This window comes from Chiloscyllium plagiosum, unplaced genomic scaffold, assembly GCF_037043375.1.
Source record: "Chiloscyllium plagiosum isolate Xiang-an unplaced genomic scaffold, Cpla_swu_hap1 HiC_scaffold_1, whole genome shotgun sequence".
Classification (NCBI taxonomy): Eukaryota; Metazoa; Chordata; class Chondrichthyes; order Orectolobiformes; family Hemiscylliidae; genus Chiloscyllium; species Chiloscyllium plagiosum.
Window position 1 is genome coordinate 72,377,908 of NW_028270139.1, and position 23,001 is coordinate 72,400,908.

The 23,001-nt window shown below is 39.7% G+C and overlaps 1 protein-coding gene across 6 annotated transcripts in view; it reads left to right on the plus strand.

Annotated features, from left to right (window-relative positions):
* atp10d (ATPase phospholipid transporting 10D) overlaps window positions 1–23,001 on the plus strand; it is a 226,472-nt gene that overhangs the window by 195,548 nt on the left and 7,923 nt on the right. For all 6 annotated transcript variants that reach the window (XM_043691617.2, XM_043691638.2, XM_043691628.2 and 3 more), the window contains 6 exons: window positions 5–81; window positions 2,078–2,203; window positions 13,784–13,984; window positions 16,410–16,490; window positions 17,897–18,001; window positions 21,974–22,161. In XM_043691617.2, coding sequence (XP_043547552.1) covers window positions 5–81; window positions 2,078–2,203; window positions 13,784–13,984; window positions 16,410–16,490; window positions 17,897–18,001; window positions 21,974–22,161 — 778 coding nt within the window. The remainder of the gene's footprint in view (window positions 1–4; window positions 82–2,077; window positions 2,204–13,783; window positions 13,985–16,409; window positions 16,491–17,896; window positions 18,002–21,973; window positions 22,162–23,001) is intronic.

Genomic DNA, 23,001 nt, shown 5'->3' on the forward strand with positions numbered 1-23,001 from the left:
GCAGGTGATGGTGCCAATGATGTCAGTATGATACAGGTGGCTGATGTAGGAATAGGAATTTCTGGTCAGGAAGGGATGCAGGTAAAGCTCTAATAATGTATATCTCTATACATTTGAAAGTAAATATACAACATGTACTCCAAGGATATTTCACAGTTTTCACTTAATGCTGGTTTTAATTGTACTCTTAAGTATGTGTTTTCTAAAGAGTGTAACTGTGTCACGTTGCAAAGCACTATCAACTTGCCTGGATGAATACAGCTCCAACATATCCCTTAAGATGCTTGGTACCATCCATCACCTTCAGTGTTCACTGTCTTGACCAGCAGCACACGGTAGCAGCAGTATGTACCGTTTATAAGGTGCACTGTAGTAACTCGTCTCATTAACCATCTCTTACAATGTCTTCCAAACCTGTGGCAAAAGGACAAAACAAAACCGCAAATGCATGAGGATACCACCACCTGCAAGTTACTCTCTAAGCCACATGCTATTCTGGCTTGAAACAGTATCACCAATCCTTCATTGGTACACAGTCAAAATTCTGGAAGTGCCTTCCTAACAGCTGTGAATTTACCTACACTTCAAGGATTGAGAAGGCAATTTAACACCTCCTTCAGGGTGTGGACAAATGTTGGCCTAGCCTGCAGCACCCACATTGCATGAATGATTTTAAAAAAACACACAAGGACCACACACTTAGCCATTTCAGAACCATTGCAATTCATTTTAGCTTGTCCATAAACTTTAAAAATAATTTAACAAAATGATAACCTTTCTTAAATATTTGCATGTTTGCACAATAAAATTACAAAATCAATGCAAAAATGATTTTGTTACATTTGCATTATTTGGATTATCGTTTTAATCCTAATAACTTTCATACCATTAGCAAATGGCAGTAATATGCAAATCTTGCCAGTTATTGGTGAACCACATAAAGGCTGACTTAAGGTTGCATGAACAAACCTCTGCCTATACATTTTGCCTTCCATACAAAATAATAGAAGGTGAATGCCTCTCAGCACAACTAACTTTGGTCAAAATAAGTTTCATATTTTGACCCACTCCCTGTATTTTGTTATCTGTATAGGTCTTAGTCAAGGAAACGTGACAAGAATATGTATAGTTATGATCTCAGTAGAAACCAGATATTCTTAAAAAGGCTGAAATCACTAAGCTCAGGGGGTTTAACTTGAAATAATTTTACTTCACAATAACTAATTGCATTCAATCTTAAATAGTTAGATTAAATATGTTAAATATGCAATGAACTCAGTTAATGTAATCTCAACTGAACATCCTCACACCATTTTTCTTTAAATTTAACAAATTCCTCTCTCAATAAGCTGAAGTCAAACCTTAACAATTACCACTTGGTTTTCATGTTTTAATAATTTGTATAAAAGTTGCTATTTCTTAGGCTATTTACTTCTGGGAGCATTGTTACTTCAAATGTGTTACAGCAGTCCTGCAATTATAAATGTTCCATTCAGGATACTCCAGTTTAGGTGTTTCTAGTATCTTAAGTGCTGTCACCCTGGTTGGAATCTAGTTAGATTTTTATCATTTTTAACTTTGGAGTTTTATGTCTAAAACGCCTTTTTTTCTCTCTCTCCTTCACTCTCACACAGTCACATGACTTGGGCAATCGCAAAAGCTCAACTTATTCTTTGCAATCCTTCAGTTAAAGATTTTAAACTCTTCTGCCCAGCACACAGCTCTCTCTGTTTGAGAGAGATGTTTATTTTCTCTGCACCCCACTTACTCTGAAGCCTTAAACTAACCATACGGACAAAGAATTATTCCTGACAAGAGCCAACTCAGCTGATAATTAATTAACCCATTGATCCCTTTTGCCTATTCTCTCCCGAACAAGGTTTGTTGTATGGTGATTTATTGGAAGCTGGTTGCTTCTTTATAATTTGAAATCAGATCTTAGTTTTTAAAGTAACCACCACTTCAAAACAAAATGTAGGCTTTCTGCCACAAAAGTAAGTGGGTCATCACAATACAGGGCATTTTTCCTGTGATTATTGACTGATCAGAAATGCTTTCATTGTGTGTTGTTTTGCAGGCAGTAATGTCCAGTGACTTTGCAATTTCTCGATTTAAGCATTTAAAGAAATTGCTGCTGGTCCACGGGCACTGGTGCTACACCCGACTTGCCAATATGATCCTTTATTTCTTCTACAAGAATGTGGTAAGTGTTATTGGCTGAGCTGCCAAAATACTGGCAAGTTTGACTTTTTCATGAAACTGGATAGAAAACAGATTTAGAGTACAGCCTTTAATTTGAAATTTTATTACATTCATTCTGAAACTGGATATGCTAGTAATGTACAGGATGGAAGCTGGAAACGTTCCTGATATCGTCACCAGGTATTACATCTTGGTGGATATGGACTTGGTTTGATACTCTTTCAGTTTATGCCCTATTGTACAAACATCACCTCTCTATTCATAACTTTGTGTTAGGTTGATTAGGAAATTTCCATAATTTTCAATTTTGCCACAGCATATTTTACTTTTATCCTTGCTTCAATGTATACTCTCAGCAACCATACATATTTATAGTTCTTTGCAGATCATTTTGAAATGATTGATTTGCTTTGTGTCTTGTGTTGTTATTTAAACTATTTTTCCAAGAACATATCAATTGAAGTTGTGTTTTGGATTGAATTTAATAATCTTCTCTCAATTAACGTGCTTTTAAGGAACCTGTGGTTTGCAATTGCTGAGAAAAATAGTACATTTCACAGCAAGAATTTGTATACTGGTTTTAAACTTCTCTCAGCAGGTTAAGGATGGGAGATGAGATCATACAAAGGGCGGCATGGTGGCTCAGTGGTTAGCACTGTTGCCTCACAGCACCAGGATCCCAGATTCGATTCCAGCTTTGGACGATTGTCTGTGTGGAGTTTTTACATTCTCCCTGTACATTCTCCCTGTTTGTACATTTACTCCGGGTGCTCCAGTTTCCTCCCACAGTCCAAAGATGTGCAGGTCAGGTGAATTAACCATACTAAATTGCCCATAGCGTTAGGTGCATTAGTCAGAGGGAAATGGGTCTGAATGGGTTACTCTTCAGAGGGTCCATGTGGACTGGTTGGGTCGAAGGGCCTGTTTCCATACTGTAGAGAATCTAATCATCTAATTTAAAATACAGAGGACCGCCTGCTTGCGCCGCCCAACCTTTCCCCTCAACTTTACCAGCAGTGAGGTGCATCTTCTATCTATCTCTCTGAGACCTCCCCAGAGGTGCTGAACTGTGAAATAGTGAGAAGCATAGTGGCTGGGTGGGGGGGCCCCTTCCACTTTTACTCTCTCTGAGTTTGAATTTGCTGTTCTTTGTTTATTAAATCAAGGCATTGCTGGTAAGGCTGCAAATTTACTGTCCATCCTGAATTGTCCTTGAACTGATTGGCCTCTTCAGAGATCATTTAGGAGTCCACCACATTATCGTGAATCTGAAACCACATATAGACCAAATTGGGCTTGGACAGCAGAACTCCTTTCTAAACGGATATTAATGAACATAGAAACATAAGAAATAAGGGGAAGAGAAGGATGTTCAGTCAGTCAAGCTTGTTCTACCGTTCAACATGATCATATCTAATTCTCCATCTCAATGCCATACCCAACCCCCCTCCACAAAAAGGACTTTACCACTTCAACTTCTAGAAATCTATTTATTTCTTAAACCTATTCAGTGATTTGCCCTCCATAGCCATCTGGGGTTGAGAATTCCACAATTTCACCACCAAGTGAAAAAAAATTTCCTCATCTTAGTCTGAAATGATCTACCATGGGAACAGTCTATTTGGTCCTGTCCGGATTTTATATTTCAAAGAGCTGTCCCCACCCCATTTTTCTTGTAAATTTCAACGAGTACAAACCCTGACCAAATCTCTCCTCATACAACAAACCTGCCATCTCAAGAATCAGTCTGGTGAATCTTCACTGCACTCCCTCAGTGGCAAGCCTATCTTTTCTTAGGTAAGGAGGTCCAAACTGCATATAACACATCTCACCAAGATCCTGTACAGCTTCAGTAAGACATCCTAAATCCCAGTAGTCAAACCCTCTTGCAGTGAAGGTCAATATACTATTTTCCTTCCTAACTGTTTAATACACCTGTATGCTTGCTTTCGACACCAACACAGCGATTGTAGCATTGGCTTCCAGCTCCAGAAGTCGCTGTTGCGTACAAACGTTGGAGGCTTGTGCAGCCAGAACAAAATTAAAGGGAACCACTGTACCACAAGGCGAAAAAACCACTTGGTATCTACCTTGTAAAGCCCCATCATTGCAATCATGTCATACCTGTTTTCAACTATTTGTGCTATTAATTCATCCACTTTATTGTGAATCAAGCAATGAACAAAGAGCAATAATCTCATCGAAAGGACCTGAATAATTGATTTGCAACCAAGTTCAAGGTTTACCCGACCATTCCCGTAGATGTGGGGGATCTGCTGGCACGAAGTTTTATTGTTGTTGGCACTCTACGCATTGCCCCACCAACATGGCTATGTCTGCATCCAGGCATGCATGAGGCATAACTTCTCATCAACCTCTTCATTGGAGCATCCCGGATGGCCCTAGTGGAGTTCAGCCGGTATTTGATGGTGACCTTTGCTCAGGACAATCACTTTGCTCCCCATATCAATATGCCATCCTTTGCCATGAGCTGATATCTCTTGGGTTCAAAAGGTTTTCAGTTCTAGTTATGACCGCCCTTTGATTTCCCCCAATGCCACCAGTTGTTTCAGTTTTGAAAGGACTAGATTTTTCTGCGTAGAATGTCTAATATTGTCAGCTGTGACTAGAAGTGTGTCCATAAAATTTAATACCACTACAGATTCTTCCATAGAGGTACCACTGATGGTGCATCTGCCATTGGGAGGCAACTCAATGCATCCATATTAGCTACACAGCCTACTGGATGGTGTTATAACTTATAATTAAAAGTACTTAATATTAGGACCACATTCAGCAGTGGGTTCTAAGTTACGAGTATCACTGCCTTGTCTTCTTTAAGCAGATCAAGTAAGGGTTGTGATCCATGATTGTCACAAATTTTTATCCATAAAGGTATTGGTGGAACTTTGTGGCAGGTATGACCACCAATCCTCCTTTCTCTCACTACATTTATGATCTGCATTAGCCAAAGTCCTGGATGCATATGCTATTGGATGTTCCTCTCCATTGGACCACCTACTAATATTACTTTAGTGACGTACAGGGAGGCGTCACATATCAATATCAGATCTTTCTTGGGATCATAGTTTTCAACACCTTAGAGGATGATAACTGTTTCTTTACTTGACTGAAAGCTAAGGCTTGCCTACCTGACCATCTCCAAGGCTGACTGTTTTTTTAGGAGTTGAGACAAAAGTGCCAGGGTAGAGGCCAGGTTATGTGTGAACATCCCATAATAATTTACCAGCCCAAGAAATGACCTAAGCACCTGGATGAAGGTGGGGGCCAGAGCACCTTTGATCACCCTCACTTTGCCTTCCAATAGTTGTAACCTAGTCTTGTCAATTCTGTGTTCCAAGTAGGTCACTTGCAGGGGCCTAGAACACATTTTTCCCTTCTTAGGCATATGCCCACTTTGGAAAAACACATTAGGATTATGTCCAAATTTTCTAAGTGTTCCTTACTAGTTTTCCCTGTTACTAGATTGTCATCTAGGTAAATGATGACCTGAGGTAGACCTTGCAAGATGTTCTCCATCATCTGCCAAAAAATTGAACAGCTGACAATACCTCAGATGGCAGTCTTGTACATAGGTACAAGCCCTTATGGGGATTAATTGTAGCATACATTTGGGAATCCTCATCATAACACAATTGCAAGTAGGCGTGGCTCATGTCCAGCTTTGTGAGGGACAGCCCCTTGCCAATTTTGCACGTAAGTCCCCTATCCAAAGGATTGGGTATTTTTCCAGCCGTGAAAAGCAAACTGACCTGTTAGGCATCAAAAGTAGTATGACTGGTGTTGTCCATTCTGCAAATTGGAACAGTTTGATAATTGCTTCACTCTCCAGCCTTCTGATTTCTGTCTTTACCTTTGCTCATAAGGCAAATGGCACTGGCAAGCCTTGCAGAATCGTGGAATTGCTTTGTGGTCAATATGCAAGGTGGCCTTGGCTTCTCTGAGTCCATGGACCTACCTGAAAGACTTTAGGGTATTTAATTGGGACTTCACTCAGACAGCCATTTCCTCATTGGCCAGTTTACATCAATCTCTCACAACCAATGTCTTTCCATCTAGCTTGGTCTGAGCCTTTTACTACAATCACTGGTAAACTGAACCAGCTGCTTTTCATAAGAAATCCAAACTGAAGTTGTACTGTTAATCTGTAAAGTATCCCCAGTATAGATTCTCAGCCTGGCCCGAGGTCTTGCATGCACCGAAGGGCTGGGGTCTGTTGTGAATTTTGTTAAAAACCATTTCTGCAATCACTAATTCAGCCGTGCTGGCATCAACATCCATTAGCACCAGATTACCACTTAACCAGATATTTATTTTGATTGATTCTGATTCTGATGTTGCTAAGCAATTTAACTTGCAAATCAGATGTAGGTGGACTTTCCAGGATATGAATTTGCTGTTTACCTTCCTGGATATTAGCTTATGAGTTATCTTACTCAATTTAGGTTGGGTAGGACTTTTTAGCTGTCTCAAGTCCCCATTCCAATCGGGATCCTGAAGAAGATTTTAGCCATTTGGCCAAGGCTTGGCTTTGTTTTGGAGTTTTGCTGTGGGTCAACCTAGAGTCTGTGATCAAGATACGTCATGAGTGTGGCTGTGCAATTGCATGCTCCCCAAGCTCAGTCATACTGACAAGGGTGTCCACTTTTATCGGAATGCCCTACAACTTACATGATCCACTTGCCACTTTTTCCAATGGTAAGCCCAGTTATTCGGCCTGTTTGAAATCTAGTTGGGCTTCAGCTAGTAGGCATTTTTGCATAATTATGTCATTAACTCCACGTACCAAATGGTGTCTAAGCATCTCATTAAGGGTTTACCCAAACCTAGTCAAAAGTTCAGTTTATGGATTCCACTGGTTCTTGAATTGCCAAGTAAAAAGGATAGCATCTCAGAATTAGAGGAAGCTTGGAGTCGTAATTTTGCTTAACGATATCTCAATTCTTGGGAAGGTTTTAGTATTTCGTGCTTCAAGGAAAGCTAATCTCCTAATAACAGAAAAGCTCTGGCTCCACAGGCTGACATGAAATTGCTCATAGCTTTTCATCTGCCACAATGTCGTTTGCCCAGAAAAAATATCACATTCTTTCCACATAGTGGGCCCCTACTCAACGGCAGGGTCAAATGAGTCAGCTTCCCAAACAAAGACATGATGTAAGAAATGCTTACCCCAACTGTGTGTCTGCATTTGTCTGTACGGGTTTACGTAGGGTTAGATTTACAAGTCACAGTTACAAGTTGATAATTGTCTGTGCTTAGAGCTGATTTATTGCTAATAAATAGTAGTTTCTTGTTAAGTACAGAAGTCTGGTCAATAGTTTCTTTTTTTACCTGAGTTCATCAAACAGGAAGCTTGGGGCCTCTGGGTAATTTGATTAACTCTTTAACTTTTGTGATGATTCCTGAAAAAATGGGACTTGAGTATCAGCCCATTCGCCTAAATAGAACATGAGAGCTTTCAGGACACCACTCCTCTTCTTAGTCATGTTGCTTGTACCAACATAGATCATGATCTCTGGTTGTTCTCCTTGCACCTTCACAATTCTCCTTTTCTTAAAAAATGGTTTTCCTTGACTCTGACACCAGAGAGGAAACATACCATCTTGTTGTCACATCTATGGCTGCAGAAACATTTTTTTTCCTTACAATAGAATCTTCTACCACTTTTGCTTTCCCAATGCCACGAAATTGTCTCTCAGGGCCTTCACCTGAGAAGCCATCTCCTTCCTAAATGTCCAAAACTGAAATCTGAGAGTGAGATGGCTTCTAATCGGATAAACATATGGATGAAAATAGCATAGTGTAGGATAAATAGACTTCAGATTGGTTCCACAGGTTGGTGCAACATCGAGGGCCAAAGGGCCTGTACTGCGCTGTAATGTTCTATGTTCTATGGCTCCAGGGTATATCTGGTCCATTTGCCTAGTACTTCTACTCTGTCTGGCAGTCACGAATCTCTTTCTGCCTGTAAAGTCTTTGTCCACAGTCTGACCATATTGCTGTGCATGCTATTCAACCTTGTGGATACTCCACAGTGATTCTATTTGCTACCGCAGACCTGAAATGAGGGATTCCCAGTTGCTACATCTAGTAACAACTCCTTGTATACATGGTCACCCAGAACAGTGAAAATATCTCTGCTTCTCCATACCATATAGAAATGGCTTTCAGCTCGTTCAGCTGCCTTTGACTAACCCTTAAATTACTGTCTTTCCATTTAGACTGGTAGAGTCATACAGTGCAGAAGAAGCCTTTCCATTCATCAAATCTGTACCAACCTCTCTATACTAAATGACTATAGTATATATGCTACCCCTAGTAAAGATGAGTAAATATAAACCAGGAGCCTTAACTTATCTCTTTACTTTAAACACTCTTAAGCTAAACTAAAGAACAATTTTTACTTTAAAAGCTAAACATTAGAAAAACCTAGCCTTATTACAAAGGCTGCCACTTGTTTCATGCCATCTCCCAATCCCACTTGATGAGCATTATGTTTCAGCCACGATGCCACTGTTGAACATTTTCAAACTCTTTGCCTTTGTGCAGCTTTTCAACACCTGTTCACCTTGAGGCTGAAAATAGAGAAAGGGAAGAAAAAAGTGCTCCACCCGCCCCTCCCCAAACTCCCCTCTCACCAATTCGCAGTCATTCTACTCTGACCGCAGCACTTACTATCAAGACAATTAATTGTTTAACAGTCACCATTACTGAGACGACTACTAAATTTCTGAATAATGAATTTAATTTAAATTTGACCTGCCATGGTGCAATTTGAATTCATGTCGCCACAGTATCAGCATGGACTGCTTGATTACTAGTCCAGTGACATTAGTGTTACGCCACCATATTCCTTGCAAATGTTCTTCCAATTTGATTAGCAGTCAGTCACCATTAAGAGCTTTTCTTCTGCTTAACAGACTCCCCATCTGATACTTTAGCAAGGGGTCAGAAACCATGGTGCTCCATAAAGTCCAACACTGTGATTTTGTGTCTATTTCAAAAGCTGATGTTACGATGCAAGTACAAATTTCATGACTGTGTAATTATAGTACAGGCAGTCCCGGGGTTGCAAATAGGTTCAGTTCTGGAGTCCATTCACAAGTTGAATTGAATGTAAGTCAGACACAATAAAGGACAATGTAAAGCAACCATTTGTAAATACAGGAGATGTTCGTTGGTTGGGTCTTTAAAACTACATTCCTGTATGGGATTGTGATCATAGTATGAGTGTTTGTAAGCCAGTTGTTTGTACATTGGGGGGGACCCTCGTATATTTTACAAAGAAGGCACATGAACTTCTAAAATGGGCTTAGCAGCTTAAATGTGGCTGTCAGGAGACTCATGACTATCTACATTAATTCTCTTCACTATCAGCTACAAAAGGATCTATCCATAACTCAATTAACATGGTGTCCTTTCAAAAAGTATGAAAATTCAAAACTTGCTGAAGAAAATCAGGAGAGTAAAAGCACTCCCATTAGGGATTCAGCGTAACTGAATTTGCTTTTGGGGCAATAATTCATCAAACGTTAACATTGCAGCTGTTTTAAGTGTGATCTGTACAAAGCCGTCAAGACAAAACTCCAAGATGTCTTTTTAGAGTCATAGATATGTACAGCATGGAAACAGACCCTTTGGTCCAACCTGTCCATGCCAACCAGATATCCCAACCCAATCTATTCCCATCTGCCAGTACCCAGCCCATATCCCTCCAAACCCTTCCTATTCATATACCCATTCGAATGCCTCTTAAATGTTGCAATTGTATCAGCCTCCACCACATCATCTGGCAGCTCATTCCATACACGTACCACCCTCTGCGTGAAAACGTTGCCCCACTGGTCTCTTTTATATCTTTCTCCTCTCACCCTAAACCTATGCCCTCTAGCTCTAGACTCCCCGATCCCAAGGAAAAGACTTTGTCTATTTATCCTATCCATGCCCCTCATAATTTTGTAAACCTCTATAAGGTCACCCCTCAGCCTCCGACGCTCCAGGGAAAACAGCCCCAGCCTGTTCAGCCTCTCCCTACAGCTCAAATCCTCCAACCCTGGCAGCATTCTTGTTAATCTTTTCTGAATCCTTTCAAGTTTCACAACATCTCTTCGATAGGAAGGAGACCAGAATTGCACGCAATATTCCAACAGTGGCCTAACCAGTGTCCTGTACAGCCACAACATGACCTCCCAACTCCTGTACTCAATACTCTGACCAATAAAGGAAAGCATACCAAATGCCTTCTTCACTATCCTATCTACCTGTGACTCCACTTTCAAGGAGCTATGAACCTGCACTCCAAGGTCTCTTTGTTCAGCAACACTCCCTAGGACCTTACCATTAAGTGTATAAATCCTGCTAAGATTTGCTTTCCCAAAATGCAGCACCTCCCATTTATCTGAATTAAACTCCATCTGCCACTTCTCAGCCCATTGGCCCATCTGGTCCAGATCCTGTTGTAATCTGAGGTAACCCTCTTCGCTGTCCACTACACCTCCAATTTTGGTGTCATCTGCAAACTTACTAACTGTACCTCTTATGCTCGCACCCAAATCATTTATGTAAATGACAAAAAGTAAAGGACCCAGCACCGATCCTAGTGGTACTCCACTTCATCACAGGCCTCCAGTCTGAAAAACAACCCTCCATCACCACCCTCTGTCTTCTACCTTTGAGCCAGTTCTGTATCCAAATGGCTAGTTCTCCCTTTATTCCATGCGATCTAACCTTGCTAGTCAGTCTCCCATGGAAACCTTGTCGAACGCCTTACTGAAGTCCATATAGATCACATCTCCTGCTCTGCCCTCATCAATCATCTTTGTTACTTCTTCAAAAAACTCAATCAAGTTCGTGAGACATGATTTCCCACGCACAAAGCCATGTTGACTATCCCAAATCAGTCCTTGCCTTTCCAAATTAAGACTAAAATTGGGCCCTTGAAGACAGAAACAGGGGAATATATTACGGGGAACAAAGAAATGGCAGAATTGAATTGGTACTTCAGATCTGTGTTCACTTGGGAAGACACAAGCAATCTCCCTGAGGTAACAGTGGCTGAAGGACCTGAACTTAAGCGAATTTATATTTGCCAGGAATTGGTGTTGGAGAGACTGTTAGGTCTGAAGGTTGATAAGTCCCCAGGGCCTGATGGTCTACATCCCAGGGTACTGAAGGAGGTGGCTCGAGAAATCGTGGATGCGTTGGTGATTATTTTCCAGAGTTCGATAGATTCGGGATCAGTTCCTGCAGATTGGAGGGTGGCTAATGTTGTACCACATTTTAAGAAAGGTTGGAGAGAGAAAGCAGGAAATTATAGACCAGTTAGTCTGATCTCAGTGGTAGGAAAGATGCTGGAGTCTATTATAAAGGATGAAATTACGAAACATCTGGATAGTAGTAACAGGATAGGTCAGAGTCAGCATGGATTTTTGAAGGGGAAATCATGCTTGACTAATCTTCTGGAATTTTTTGAGGAAGTAACTCTGAAAATGGATGAGGGAGATCCAGTAGATGTAGCGTACCTGGACTTTCAGAAAGCTTTTGATAAAGTCCCACATAGGAGGTTAGTGAGCAAAATTAGGGCGCATGGTATTGGGGCAAAGTACTAACTTGGATTGAAAGTTGTTTGGCTGACAGGAAACAAAGAGTAGTGATAAACAGCTCAATTTCGGAATGGCAGGCAGTGACCAGTGGGGTACCGCAGGGATCAATGCTGGGACCGCAGCTTTTTACAATATATATTAATGATATAGAAGATGGTATTAGTAATAACATTAGCAAATTTGCTGATGATACTAAGCTGGGTGGCAGGGTGAAATGTGAGGAGGATGTTAGGAGATTACAGGGTGACCTGGACAGGTTAGGTGAGTGGTCAGATGCAGTTTAATGTGGATAAATGTATGGTTATCCACTTTGGTGGCAAGAACAGGAAGGCAGATTACTACCTAAATGGAGTAAAGTTAGGTAAAGGGGCAGTACAAAGAGATCTGGGTGTTCTTGTACACCAGTCAATGAAGGTAAGCATGCAGGTACAGCAGGTAGTGAAGAAGGCTAATAGCATGCTGGCCTTTATATCAAGAGGGATTGAGTATAGAAGCAAAGAGATTCTTCTGCAGCTGTACAGGGCCCTGGTGAGACCACACCTGGAGTTTGTGTGCAGTTCTGGTCTCCAAATTTGAGGAAAGACATTCTGGCTATTGAGAGAGTGCAGCGTAGGTTCACGAGATCAATTCCTGGAATGGTGGGACTACCTTACGCTGAAAGATTGGAGCGACTGGACTTGTGTACCCTTGAGTTTAAAAGACAGAGAGGGGATCTGATTGAGACATATAAGATGATTAAAGGATTGGACACTCTGGAGGCAGGAAATATGTTTCCGCTGATGGGTGAGTGCCGAACCAGAGGACACAGCTTAAAAATACGTGGTAGACCATTTAGGACAGAGATGAGGAGAAACTTCTTCACCCAGAGAGTGGTAGCTGTGTGGAATGCTCTGCCCCAGAGGGCAGTGGAGGCCCAGTCTCTGGATTCATTTAAGAAAGAGTTGGATAGAGCTCTCAAGGATAGTGGAATCAAGGGTTATGGAGATAAGACAGGAACAGGATACTGATTAAGGATGATCAGCCATGATCATATTGAATGGTGGTGCAGGCTCGAAGGGCAGAATGGCCTACTCCTGCACCTATTGTCTATTGTCAAATACATGTACATCCTGTCCCTCAGGATTCTCTCCAACAACTTGCCCACCACTGAGGTCAGGCTCACCGGTCTATAGTTCCCTGGCTTGTCATTACTGCCCTTCTTAAACAGTGGCACCACGTTTGCCAACCTCCAGTCTTCCGGCACCTCACCTGGGACTATCGATGATACAAATATCTCAGCAAGAGGCCCAGCAATCACTTCTCTAGCTTCCCACATCTGAAGATTTGTCTTTCAGAAGTCGTCTTACCCAGAGAATGCTCAAGAAAAGGACTTTCAAAAACTAACTTCAGTTCTGCTAAGAATCTAGGCAAATGGACCAGATACACCCTGGAGCCATAGACCACAGAACTAGTGAGGAACAAGAAACCTTTCCTTCTCTCAAAGTCTGCTGCACCTATTGACTCCATCTGTACAGTCAATGTTGAAGTATTCAACTACAGAAGGCATTACCATAGCTGAACCTGACTTCAATGTTTCAGTCTGTATATTTTGGAAGGAGAAATCTTCAAGCAAGTAATGGCCCTGCAATGATAGCAGACTGATTTTATTCTTATATGGGTCCATTTTTTTTCTAATCACAGTACCATGTTTATTTTGTAACTTTCAGCAGTAGTTGTGTAATATAATAATTTTTGAATCTGTTTAAATTAAAGTTCCTAACTGTTTATTTAAATTCAACCACACAAAAAATTAGAAATGAGTTAAATGCGAAATAGATAGATTTGCAGTTCACAGTTCAGTCTGCAGACATGGCCGATGTTGCCACCACATTGAATGACAGAAGTTTCGATCCTTTGAAAATAAAGTAGAACTTGCCATATTTGCTGCCATTTATGTTGATATTTGTCTTTTTTTCTAGGCTTATGTGAATCTCTTGTTCTGGTACCAATTGTTCTGTGGATTCTCTGGTACATCAATGATTGACTATTGGATCCTCATTTTATTTAACCTCATCTTCACATCTGTTCCACCAATTATCTATGGCATCCTTGATAAGGATGTTTCTGCAGAGACTCTCCTCCAACTTCCAGAACTTTACAGTAGTGGGCAGCAGTCTGAGGTATTGATATTTAAGTATAATGCAACACTCTGCTTTCTTTATCTTGAATAGAATTGATCAATCTGTTAGATTTATTTCTGAGGCTCAGCTCCACTACAAGCACTTAATCATTTAAAGATGTCTCGTAACTTGTATGATTGTTTGTAATTTCTTATGTTCATGGGATGTGAGGATCACTGTCAAACATTTGTGTTTAATCTCTAATTGTTGTTGAGAAGTGGCCTATATAGTGATGCTGTTTAATGTGCTACATGTTATTTCTAATCATATAGTCATAATCATTAAAGCAGTGGAGGAAAACTGGGGCACATATTTAGTGAATAGTGTCAAGCTAGTTGGGAAGCAGAAATGCTCTATTCTGACCAAGTCGAATCATTGTAGAACAGCAATTCCCAAAGTAAACATAATAATGAGTGACAGTGTTCAATAGCAGCTTTCAGGTTTAAGGCCATGATGCTGAAACTGGACAATATTCTGGTCAGGTTGAGCCTTTTGCCCTGGAACTTTAGTGTGATATATCTGAATGCCATCAGCCAACAGAAAACAATCATGAGAATATTTTGGAAAACATGGACTTTTCAACTTTCAAAGGAGACACACAACACTTTATCCATCATCAATCCTTCTGTTGCTTCTTCAAAAAAACTCTAGCAAGTGAGTTGAACACTATTTTCCCTTATGAAATCATTCTGACTCTCCTTATACTTATTCCAAGTGACTATAAATAAACCCAGATTTATCCGTGTGACTATTAATCCAATATCAAATTTTTGTTTCTAGAAGTTTCCCTACCATCAAAATTAACCTGACTGGCCTGTAATTGCAGGGCTTATGTTTGTATCTTTTTTAGAACAACAGGGTAATATTTGCAATCCTCCAATCATTTGTTACCACCCCTGAGTCTAAGGAAGGCTGCAAGTTTGTGGTCAATGCCTCCAAAATTTTCACTCTCTCTTCCTTCACTATTTTTGGATGCACCTCAGCCGCATCCAGGCCTTGTCAAATATAGAGACTCTACTCAATATCTTCTTGTCATTTTTTACTCCTTCTCCATAGCCTGGATGGCATTTTTCTTCTTCGTAAGGATATACGCAGAATATTCATTTATTGCGTCGGTGATGCCACTGTTTATGTGTAATCTGTTTTGGTACCTAATCAATTTTACTCCCCCTTTTACCATTCTTTGCTATTTATGTGTCTACAGAAGACAGTAGGCTCCCCTTAGCTGTCAGTCTCTTTTTCTCTTTTCTTCACTTATAGCCAGTCTGATTCTCAATTGTATTTCCTAACCAACACTAGTCGTAAGCATTCTTGTTCTTCTTACCTTAATTTCTGTCTCATTTTTAATCTTGGGAGCTCTGAATTTATTTGCCCCACTTTTTCCTTTTAAAGGAATATCATTTGACTATGCCCAAACTATCTCCTTTTTGAAGGTAGTCCATTGGTCAGCTACAGAATGCTGACATGGATATGAAGTTTCATTGGCAGTTGCATCCATTACTCATATCAGTTTCTTTCCAATCTGATTCTCCCTGTGTCTATCATCTCCAAACGACGATGAACTATATTTTATGTAGACAACTGATGAGCACAGGTTTTAGTAAATTATGTTAGTATGCAGGGCTCCAGCTGCTAAATTGTGTATCTGTGAAAAAGAGTGGAAAGGCACTCATACTCTCAGAACATTTAAGTAAACTCAGTATAGATGTCTAAGGTGCCAGGAAAGTCAAGTCGATGGCAGGGGTGTATGCCCTGAGCTCTTTATAAATTTGATTTAATTCATTGGAAATACTTTTGTATAACTACAAAATTACAGTATCCACCTTCAGGCTAAATCTTCCATAACAAAGCTGCTTGGATTATTAGAATTGGGAATAATGGTGTGGGAGCCAAATCCATAATAGTCTTACGGAAAATGAATATACATTTGAAAATAAACATTTTTAAGGGAAAGTGAAGAAGTATCTCTTTCAAATTTATTTTTTCAAGAAGTTGGTACAAATAAACTGGGCCAAAATTGTTTTCCGTGCTGTAACATTCTGTGATCCAAGACACAGTGCAAACAAGCTCGATATTTGCAAATAAACTTGAATAAATTCAAGTAGAATTGATTCTGTTTGAAAAATGTACTAACTTGTGCTTTTGATAATTCAGTTTGTAATCACTAATTTTGTTGGAAGTGTAGCATCCTAATGCCATGAAGACTGCCTTGGCGTCAATGAGTGAGTTGCAGCTTTAAGTATGAATTGAAAATTAGCTCATTCTTCTCTAAGCTCAATAATATTCTTCCATTGATTATCATTTTACAAGTGGACTATCAAGATGAGAATTACTATGGTGTCCTAAATATTATTCATAGTTTTTTTTTAATAATTAACAAAGACAAATAGTTCTGGTGACCTACTTTATTTTGTATTTGTTATAGGCCTACTTATCATCAACATTTTGGATCAGTATATTGGATGCCTTTTATCAAAGTCTCGTTTGCTTCTTTGTTCCATATTTTGTAAGTGTCCCTGCGTGTCGTATGTATTATATTTTGTTTTCTCTGTTACTTTTTTAGTCAAAAGTGATAAACCCCTAGCAATGGGAAGGAAAATTGAGCAGTATGGGCACCAGTCTGCTAATATGTACTTGCTGCCACTATCAAAATTGTAATCTGAGGTCCAGCTTCTTTTATACAGTTACATGAATTTATAGACTGCTTTCTCTGAGATGTGGACAAATAAGCAATTTTGATAAATTGAATATTAATGGAGCACTTTTGGTCCTAATCAATTATGTACTTTTATTATGTAGGAACTATGAGGAATAAGAAGGGTTACTCACTGTTGTCTGCTGATTTATCCACATTCAAGTTGGTTATACAGCTGCTGGAAATTTTAGTTTTCGTGCTGACCTGTGTTCAGTCAGCTGTAAGATCACGTGTTTCTTCCCATCAAGTCTCAGTTAGGCTGGAAGTTGGCCATGAGTCTGTTTCCTGCTGAAGATTCCGAGATAGTTTGTGCAAGATGCAAAAGGCTCACAGCTGGCTGGCCTCGAGAGAGAGAGCTGAGATTTCTTTAATAATGAGATTGAGTTAATTGATGAGATTCATCAGGGTCAATGAGGTGGGTTGGGGGATCGCTAAGGTAATTGCATAATATTACAATTTTTTTGTTTTGCAAAATGTTGAATTTTTCTTGTATATGTTATAAATGAAGGAGTCAAGAATGGGTTGTGGGCCTGAAACAAAGGGGGTAAGATAGAATGCATACATTAATGAAAATGAGCAAAGTGAGAAAGTTGGGGAGAAGACTGTTCAAGTAAACCAGGGCACAGCAGCTTTTCTATTGCTGAAGAAGAGTAGAGAAGTCAAAGATAGACGAGAAGAAAAGCTGGAAAATAACTTGAACAGAAAAATAATATTGGATAAGTTATGTACATTTCAATGTTTGTAATTTATGAAGCATTAACTGTAGTGAACTGTTTTTATATATAATTAATCTTCTCCATGGTGAATTACGGTAAATGAGTTAGAATTTAGCCCTGCGTGTTTTCTTTGTTAATACCTGTTAGTGCTAATGCTGTAAAGAAGAGAGAGACAATTTGAACTAACTGTTACTTATGCAATAAGGAGCAAGAAATATTAATAAGGAGTACATTTACTATATGTTAATTAGTTTAGGATTAGGCACGTTCTAAAATTTGTTATGCATGAGAATACTGAAATGTATGATGTATTTGTTTTAGCTGTAAGTTAGGATTTCCTACTGTGGTTAAACTACAGTTCATTTTCTAATTTTCTTCAGTTCTGGAGGACCTCTATGATTGTATATTCATAGACTTTCTTAAAAATTAAAAACTGTAAATTAATGAATTCTTACCATGGCTCTGACAAGTTATATTTTAAATTCATCCTTTTCTTTTCAGACTTATTTTGGTTCAGATATGGATATCTACTCATTCGGAACACCTATCAACACAGCAATACTGTGTGTAATTCTTTTACACTTAATAATAGAAGGCAACACTTGGGTAAGTGTAATAGAGCCATGTATGTTCCTCAATTGCATGTAATTCCATGTGTTCCACTTATAATGTCAAATTCATAACATTTCAGTAAAGCATTAGAAAGTTAGATACTTGGGTGGCACAGTGGCTCAGTGGTTACTGCTGCCTTACACGCCAGGGACTAAGTTCGATTCCCACCTCAGGTGACTGTCTGTGTGGAGTTTGCACATTCTCCCTGTGTCTGCGTGGGTTTCCTCCAGGTGTTCCGGTTTCCTCCCACGATCCAAGAATGTGTAGGTCAGGTGAATTGACCATGCTAAATTGCTCATAGTGTTAGGTGTCAGGAGTAAATATAAGATAGGGGAATGGGGCTAGCTGGTTTACTCTTCGGAGGGTCGGTGTGGACTTGTGCCAAATGGGAGAAAGTGAGGACTGCAGATACTGGGGATCAGAGCTTAAAAATGTGTTGCTGGAAAAGCGCAGCAGGTCAGGCAGTGTCTGACCTGCTGCGCTTTTCCAGCAACACATTTTTAAACTTGTGCCAAATGGCCTGTTTCCACACTGTAGGTTATCTAATCTAATCATTCTAATTTCCTACCACTAACTGTATGCAAAGTATATGTTTCACCAAACCATCTGATTTATACAAGCTGATATCATTCATAATGTCCCCGGAATAACTGTGATCTGGTTAATATTTAGTGCAGAAATTTTATTGCAGTTCTTAAAAGAATTAAGCTGCTCATGATCATGTTTTCAGCAATGCCTTCATTACCTGAAAACTTACTTTCTCCAATATTCTCTTCACTGATCTTCCATTTACACCCTAAACAAAATCCAATTGAATAAAATGTTTCTGGTAATATAGAAAATGCACGAACTCTCAAAAACCATTGTCTCAGTACCAGAATTCTGTTCCACAGTATTGTGATTTTCGATTTTCTGGGTTGCATTCTAGGCCTTAACAAAGGCTAATACAGTAGTGGTGGGCACGTAAATGGCGCAGCTCGCTGGCATGCCAGTTTCCTTCTATCTTCCCACCCCTCCACTGAACCATATTCCCAAAAATAAGAAAAAAACTGATGAGAGTTACCTGTCCAAGTGTGATGGGCAATTAACATAGATCCTTAAAGGCCTGCTAAGGTCCATTGTTAGAAGCTGACAAGGGGACAGTGCTCCAGGAGGTTTAGTACCTCTCTGAGTACCTGGCTTCAGTTCAAGGTGCAGTTTGCCTTTGCTGGTGGCTTAGCTGCTAAGAGCATGTGTTTCTTTTATTTTAAATGTAATTAAATGAAACTTCTAATTCTCCAAAACATTGGAGAGAGGAAGCGTCAAAATGATTGTGTCTTCTCTAATTTACCTGTCAAGGTAACCTATTGCATCTTCAGTGCTGAAAGGCCTCCTCTTGGAAAACCCCCACCCCCCACCTCTAAGCTTTAATGCCTGTCTACTGTCCTTAATTGAACGAGAGACAACCCTCTGAATTATTTGTCAAATTTGGAAAAGATCACAACCCGTTGATTGTTCCACAGACAGTGCAGACTTCTGACCCTCATTTGACCTAATAATGGGGTCACAAAGTCTGCAGGGATAGTCTTGTTCTATCTTACCTTTGTGCTCTCTATGTCCTTCCTGTCCTTTATTGCCACAATCCCCTGAATTCTTGTGTCCCAGTAAGTGTATTTTCTTCCAGATTAGAGCTACTGAACCTTTTTCTTAACTAATTTGCCTCTCACCATTCTACCTTGAAATATATTGCCATTTCTTTACTGTCTCTGGGTCAGCAGTTCAAGAAGGTAGCCCACCACAGCCTTTTCAAGGGCAACTAGGAAAAGGCAATAAGTGCTGACCAACCCACCATTAACGGACACAGCAAATTATATTATTCCACTGAGGAGTTACTTCAGCCAGTAAGGCAAAGAGGCTCGTGTGTTGTCTCAATATCAACCATAAAGAATAATAGAATAATAGAATTTAATGGAATGCCTACCATTTGGCCCATCAAGTCTACATCAACCCTCCAACCATCCCATCTAGACCCGGCCCCTTGCCCTATATCCATAACCCCACATTTACCATGGCTAGTCCACCTAGCCTACACATCCCTGGGCATTACATGGCCAATCAACCTAACCTGCACACCCAGCACGTACACTTTGCTTCACAGAATAGTAATTCATCCAGAGTTAATGTGGCAGACATCTAAAGTTTTTGTCAGTATGAGACACATGTTGAGGCACCATTCGGTACAGAATGCCAAGAAGGACTCTGAGAGACTGTCTGAGGGAGAGGATTCTCATCAGGGAGGGAAAGTAAAAGGAAAACAGCAAAGCACTGCTGCACCAAGCCAAATTACCAAAAGGCCAGAATTTGAAGTGTTATCGAAGTGTTCTGAGCTGATCTGCTCAGTTCACCTGTGAGAGAAACCTTCCAATAGCAGTTACTGAATTCAAATTTCAATTCCCTCCTTTGTAAAGAGGAAGGCAATTGAAAGCAATGGGCCTAATGCTGGAAAGTGGGACTAATGCAGATTTAAGTTGAGTGTAGTGCTGGAAAAGCACATCAGGTCAGGTAGTATCCAAGGAGCAGGAGAATCGACGATTCGGGCATAATCCCTTTGTCGTGCCTGATGAAGGAATTATGCCTGAAACCTCGATTCTCCTGCTTCTCGGTTGCTGCCTGACCTGCTGTGCTTTTCCAGCACCACACTCTCAACTCTGATCTCCAGCATCCGCAGCCCTCACTTGCTCCTATTGCAGATTTAATACAGATTTGGCTGTGCTGACTTGAGGTCTGAAGGACCTCTTCTGTACTATACAATTCTATGATCTTCAAGCAAGAAATAAACAAGAAATGATAACATATTGAACATATTCTGATCTTTCTAATATTCCTTTATCCATTTTAATTTTGTTTTGTCTATTAACTATTGCTTTTTTATTTCATGTTCAGCAATAGTTGTGTAATTAACTGAGATAACTTAAAACAAACGCTTTGCTGTTTAAAACATAAAGGGGGCAAATTGAGCTAAAAGAATGTGTTATTCATGGGCCACTTTAGAGACAACGAAGTGAACGTAACTACGTTAATAACTATGTTAACTATCAATTTGTAATAAATTGGTGAGCACGGTCACTTGCTAAAACTGCATATATTAATATGCAGAGATCCATTTTCTGCAAGAAAAGGAACATGTTCAAGCCTTGTTTCTTTTTTGAATTGTTCAGGAGTTTAAAAGCCTGTAGTTCTTCATTACTTTATCCATCAGGCAGCGTTGACATTTTGCCAATCAGCAGTTTTTTTCACCTTGTAGTTAGCATGGTTGTGATCCTTTATAATTTGGCATTCTTGCATTTGTTTCATTCGTTCACAGCATGTAGAGATCACTGGCAGGCCAACATTTGTTGCCAATCCCTAACCTTCCTTAAGAAGGTGATGGAGAGCCATCATCTTGAACTGCTACAGTCCATATAGATGCATCCACAGTGCTGTTGTGCAGGGAGGTTCGGGATATTGACTTGGTGACTGTGAAGGAACAGCGATATAGTTCCAAGTTTGGATGGAGTTTGGTTTGGAGCTGAATTTGCAGATGGTATTCCTATATATTTACTATCCAGCATTCCCTCTACTACTTCTTACTAGCTGCACAGGCATCTGAGGCCTGTGTGCAGCATCATCTACTGGAACCAGATGTCAGCATGCCATATGCAGATTCTTGGAACTGATGTGTGCATGTGCAATTGCACAGCTTAAAGGGAATGTGCCTGCTGCCCTTGTTCTTCGGAAGGTGCTGTCGGCATTAGGCATATGCCTTATTAAAGGATCAAACTCGTACCTTACATTATGAGCTGCCAAACACAATAAGAATTTATTGATTCTATAACAACCAATACAAATTGTTTAAAAATAATCTCCTGCAAAGTTTTAGGGTTTTAATATTTTTTTAATAGAGATACCAGCATCAGTTAATTTTCTAATGATTTATTTTTATTTCAGACATGGATTCATTGGGTTATAATGGGAGGCAGTGCTTTACTTTACTTTGTGTTTGCACTGGCTTTTGGAGGAACTTGTATAAACTGCAACCATCCATCAAATCCGTATTGGATCATGGAGCAACAAATGTCAGACCCACTCTTCTATTTGGTCTGCATCCTCGCTACAGTGATAGCTTTGCTCCCCAGGTAATGTGCACTTCTATTTACAGTGGTTAGATATCCTATTTTATTTCTAACTTATGATATGAATCACTGGAAGGTAATGCAATTTCTTTTTTTTCCTCTTTTTTTTCCCTCTGTACCTAGATACTTTGTATCTAAAATGGTGCCATAAAAACGATATTATAACTTTTTCACTCTACTCCAGTACTTCTGTACTCGAGTACACATTACAATACATCTATTTTATTCTATTCTATTTTATTCTATTCTATTCTATTCTAATAGGTATCCACATTGAGAGGCTGAACCCTGCCAGATAGACATGTAAAATCTCAAGATAATATTCTGATGAAGAGCATGACAGTTATTCCCATGTCCTGGTCAATATTTGTTCCTGTATTAACATCACAAAAATAGGTTTTCTGGTGATTATAAACTTCATTGTTGGGCAGTTGGCTGTTTGCAAATTGGCTGTCACATTCCCTATGTCACACCCAGTGGTTATACTTCAGAAGTACTTCATTAATTGTAAATTACTTTGTAACATCCTGAAATCATGAAAAGTGCCACATTAATGCAGGTCTTTGTTTGATTTGATTTATAAGTTCCCTTATCAGTTTTTGTTAACCTTACCCTCTCATCCAGTGCACAAAAGACTTGCACAGTGCTTTTCACGACCACCAAATGCCAATGAAACCAGTTATGTTTTGTTTTGATGTAGGCCATGATGATGATTGTGAAACTGTTAAATTTAATACTCTGTAGAGTCATAGTCAAATCTGCCAGACATTTGAATTAAAATCAACGAGGTAAAAACAATGACTGCAGATGCTGGAAACCAGATTCTGGATCAGTGGTGCTGGA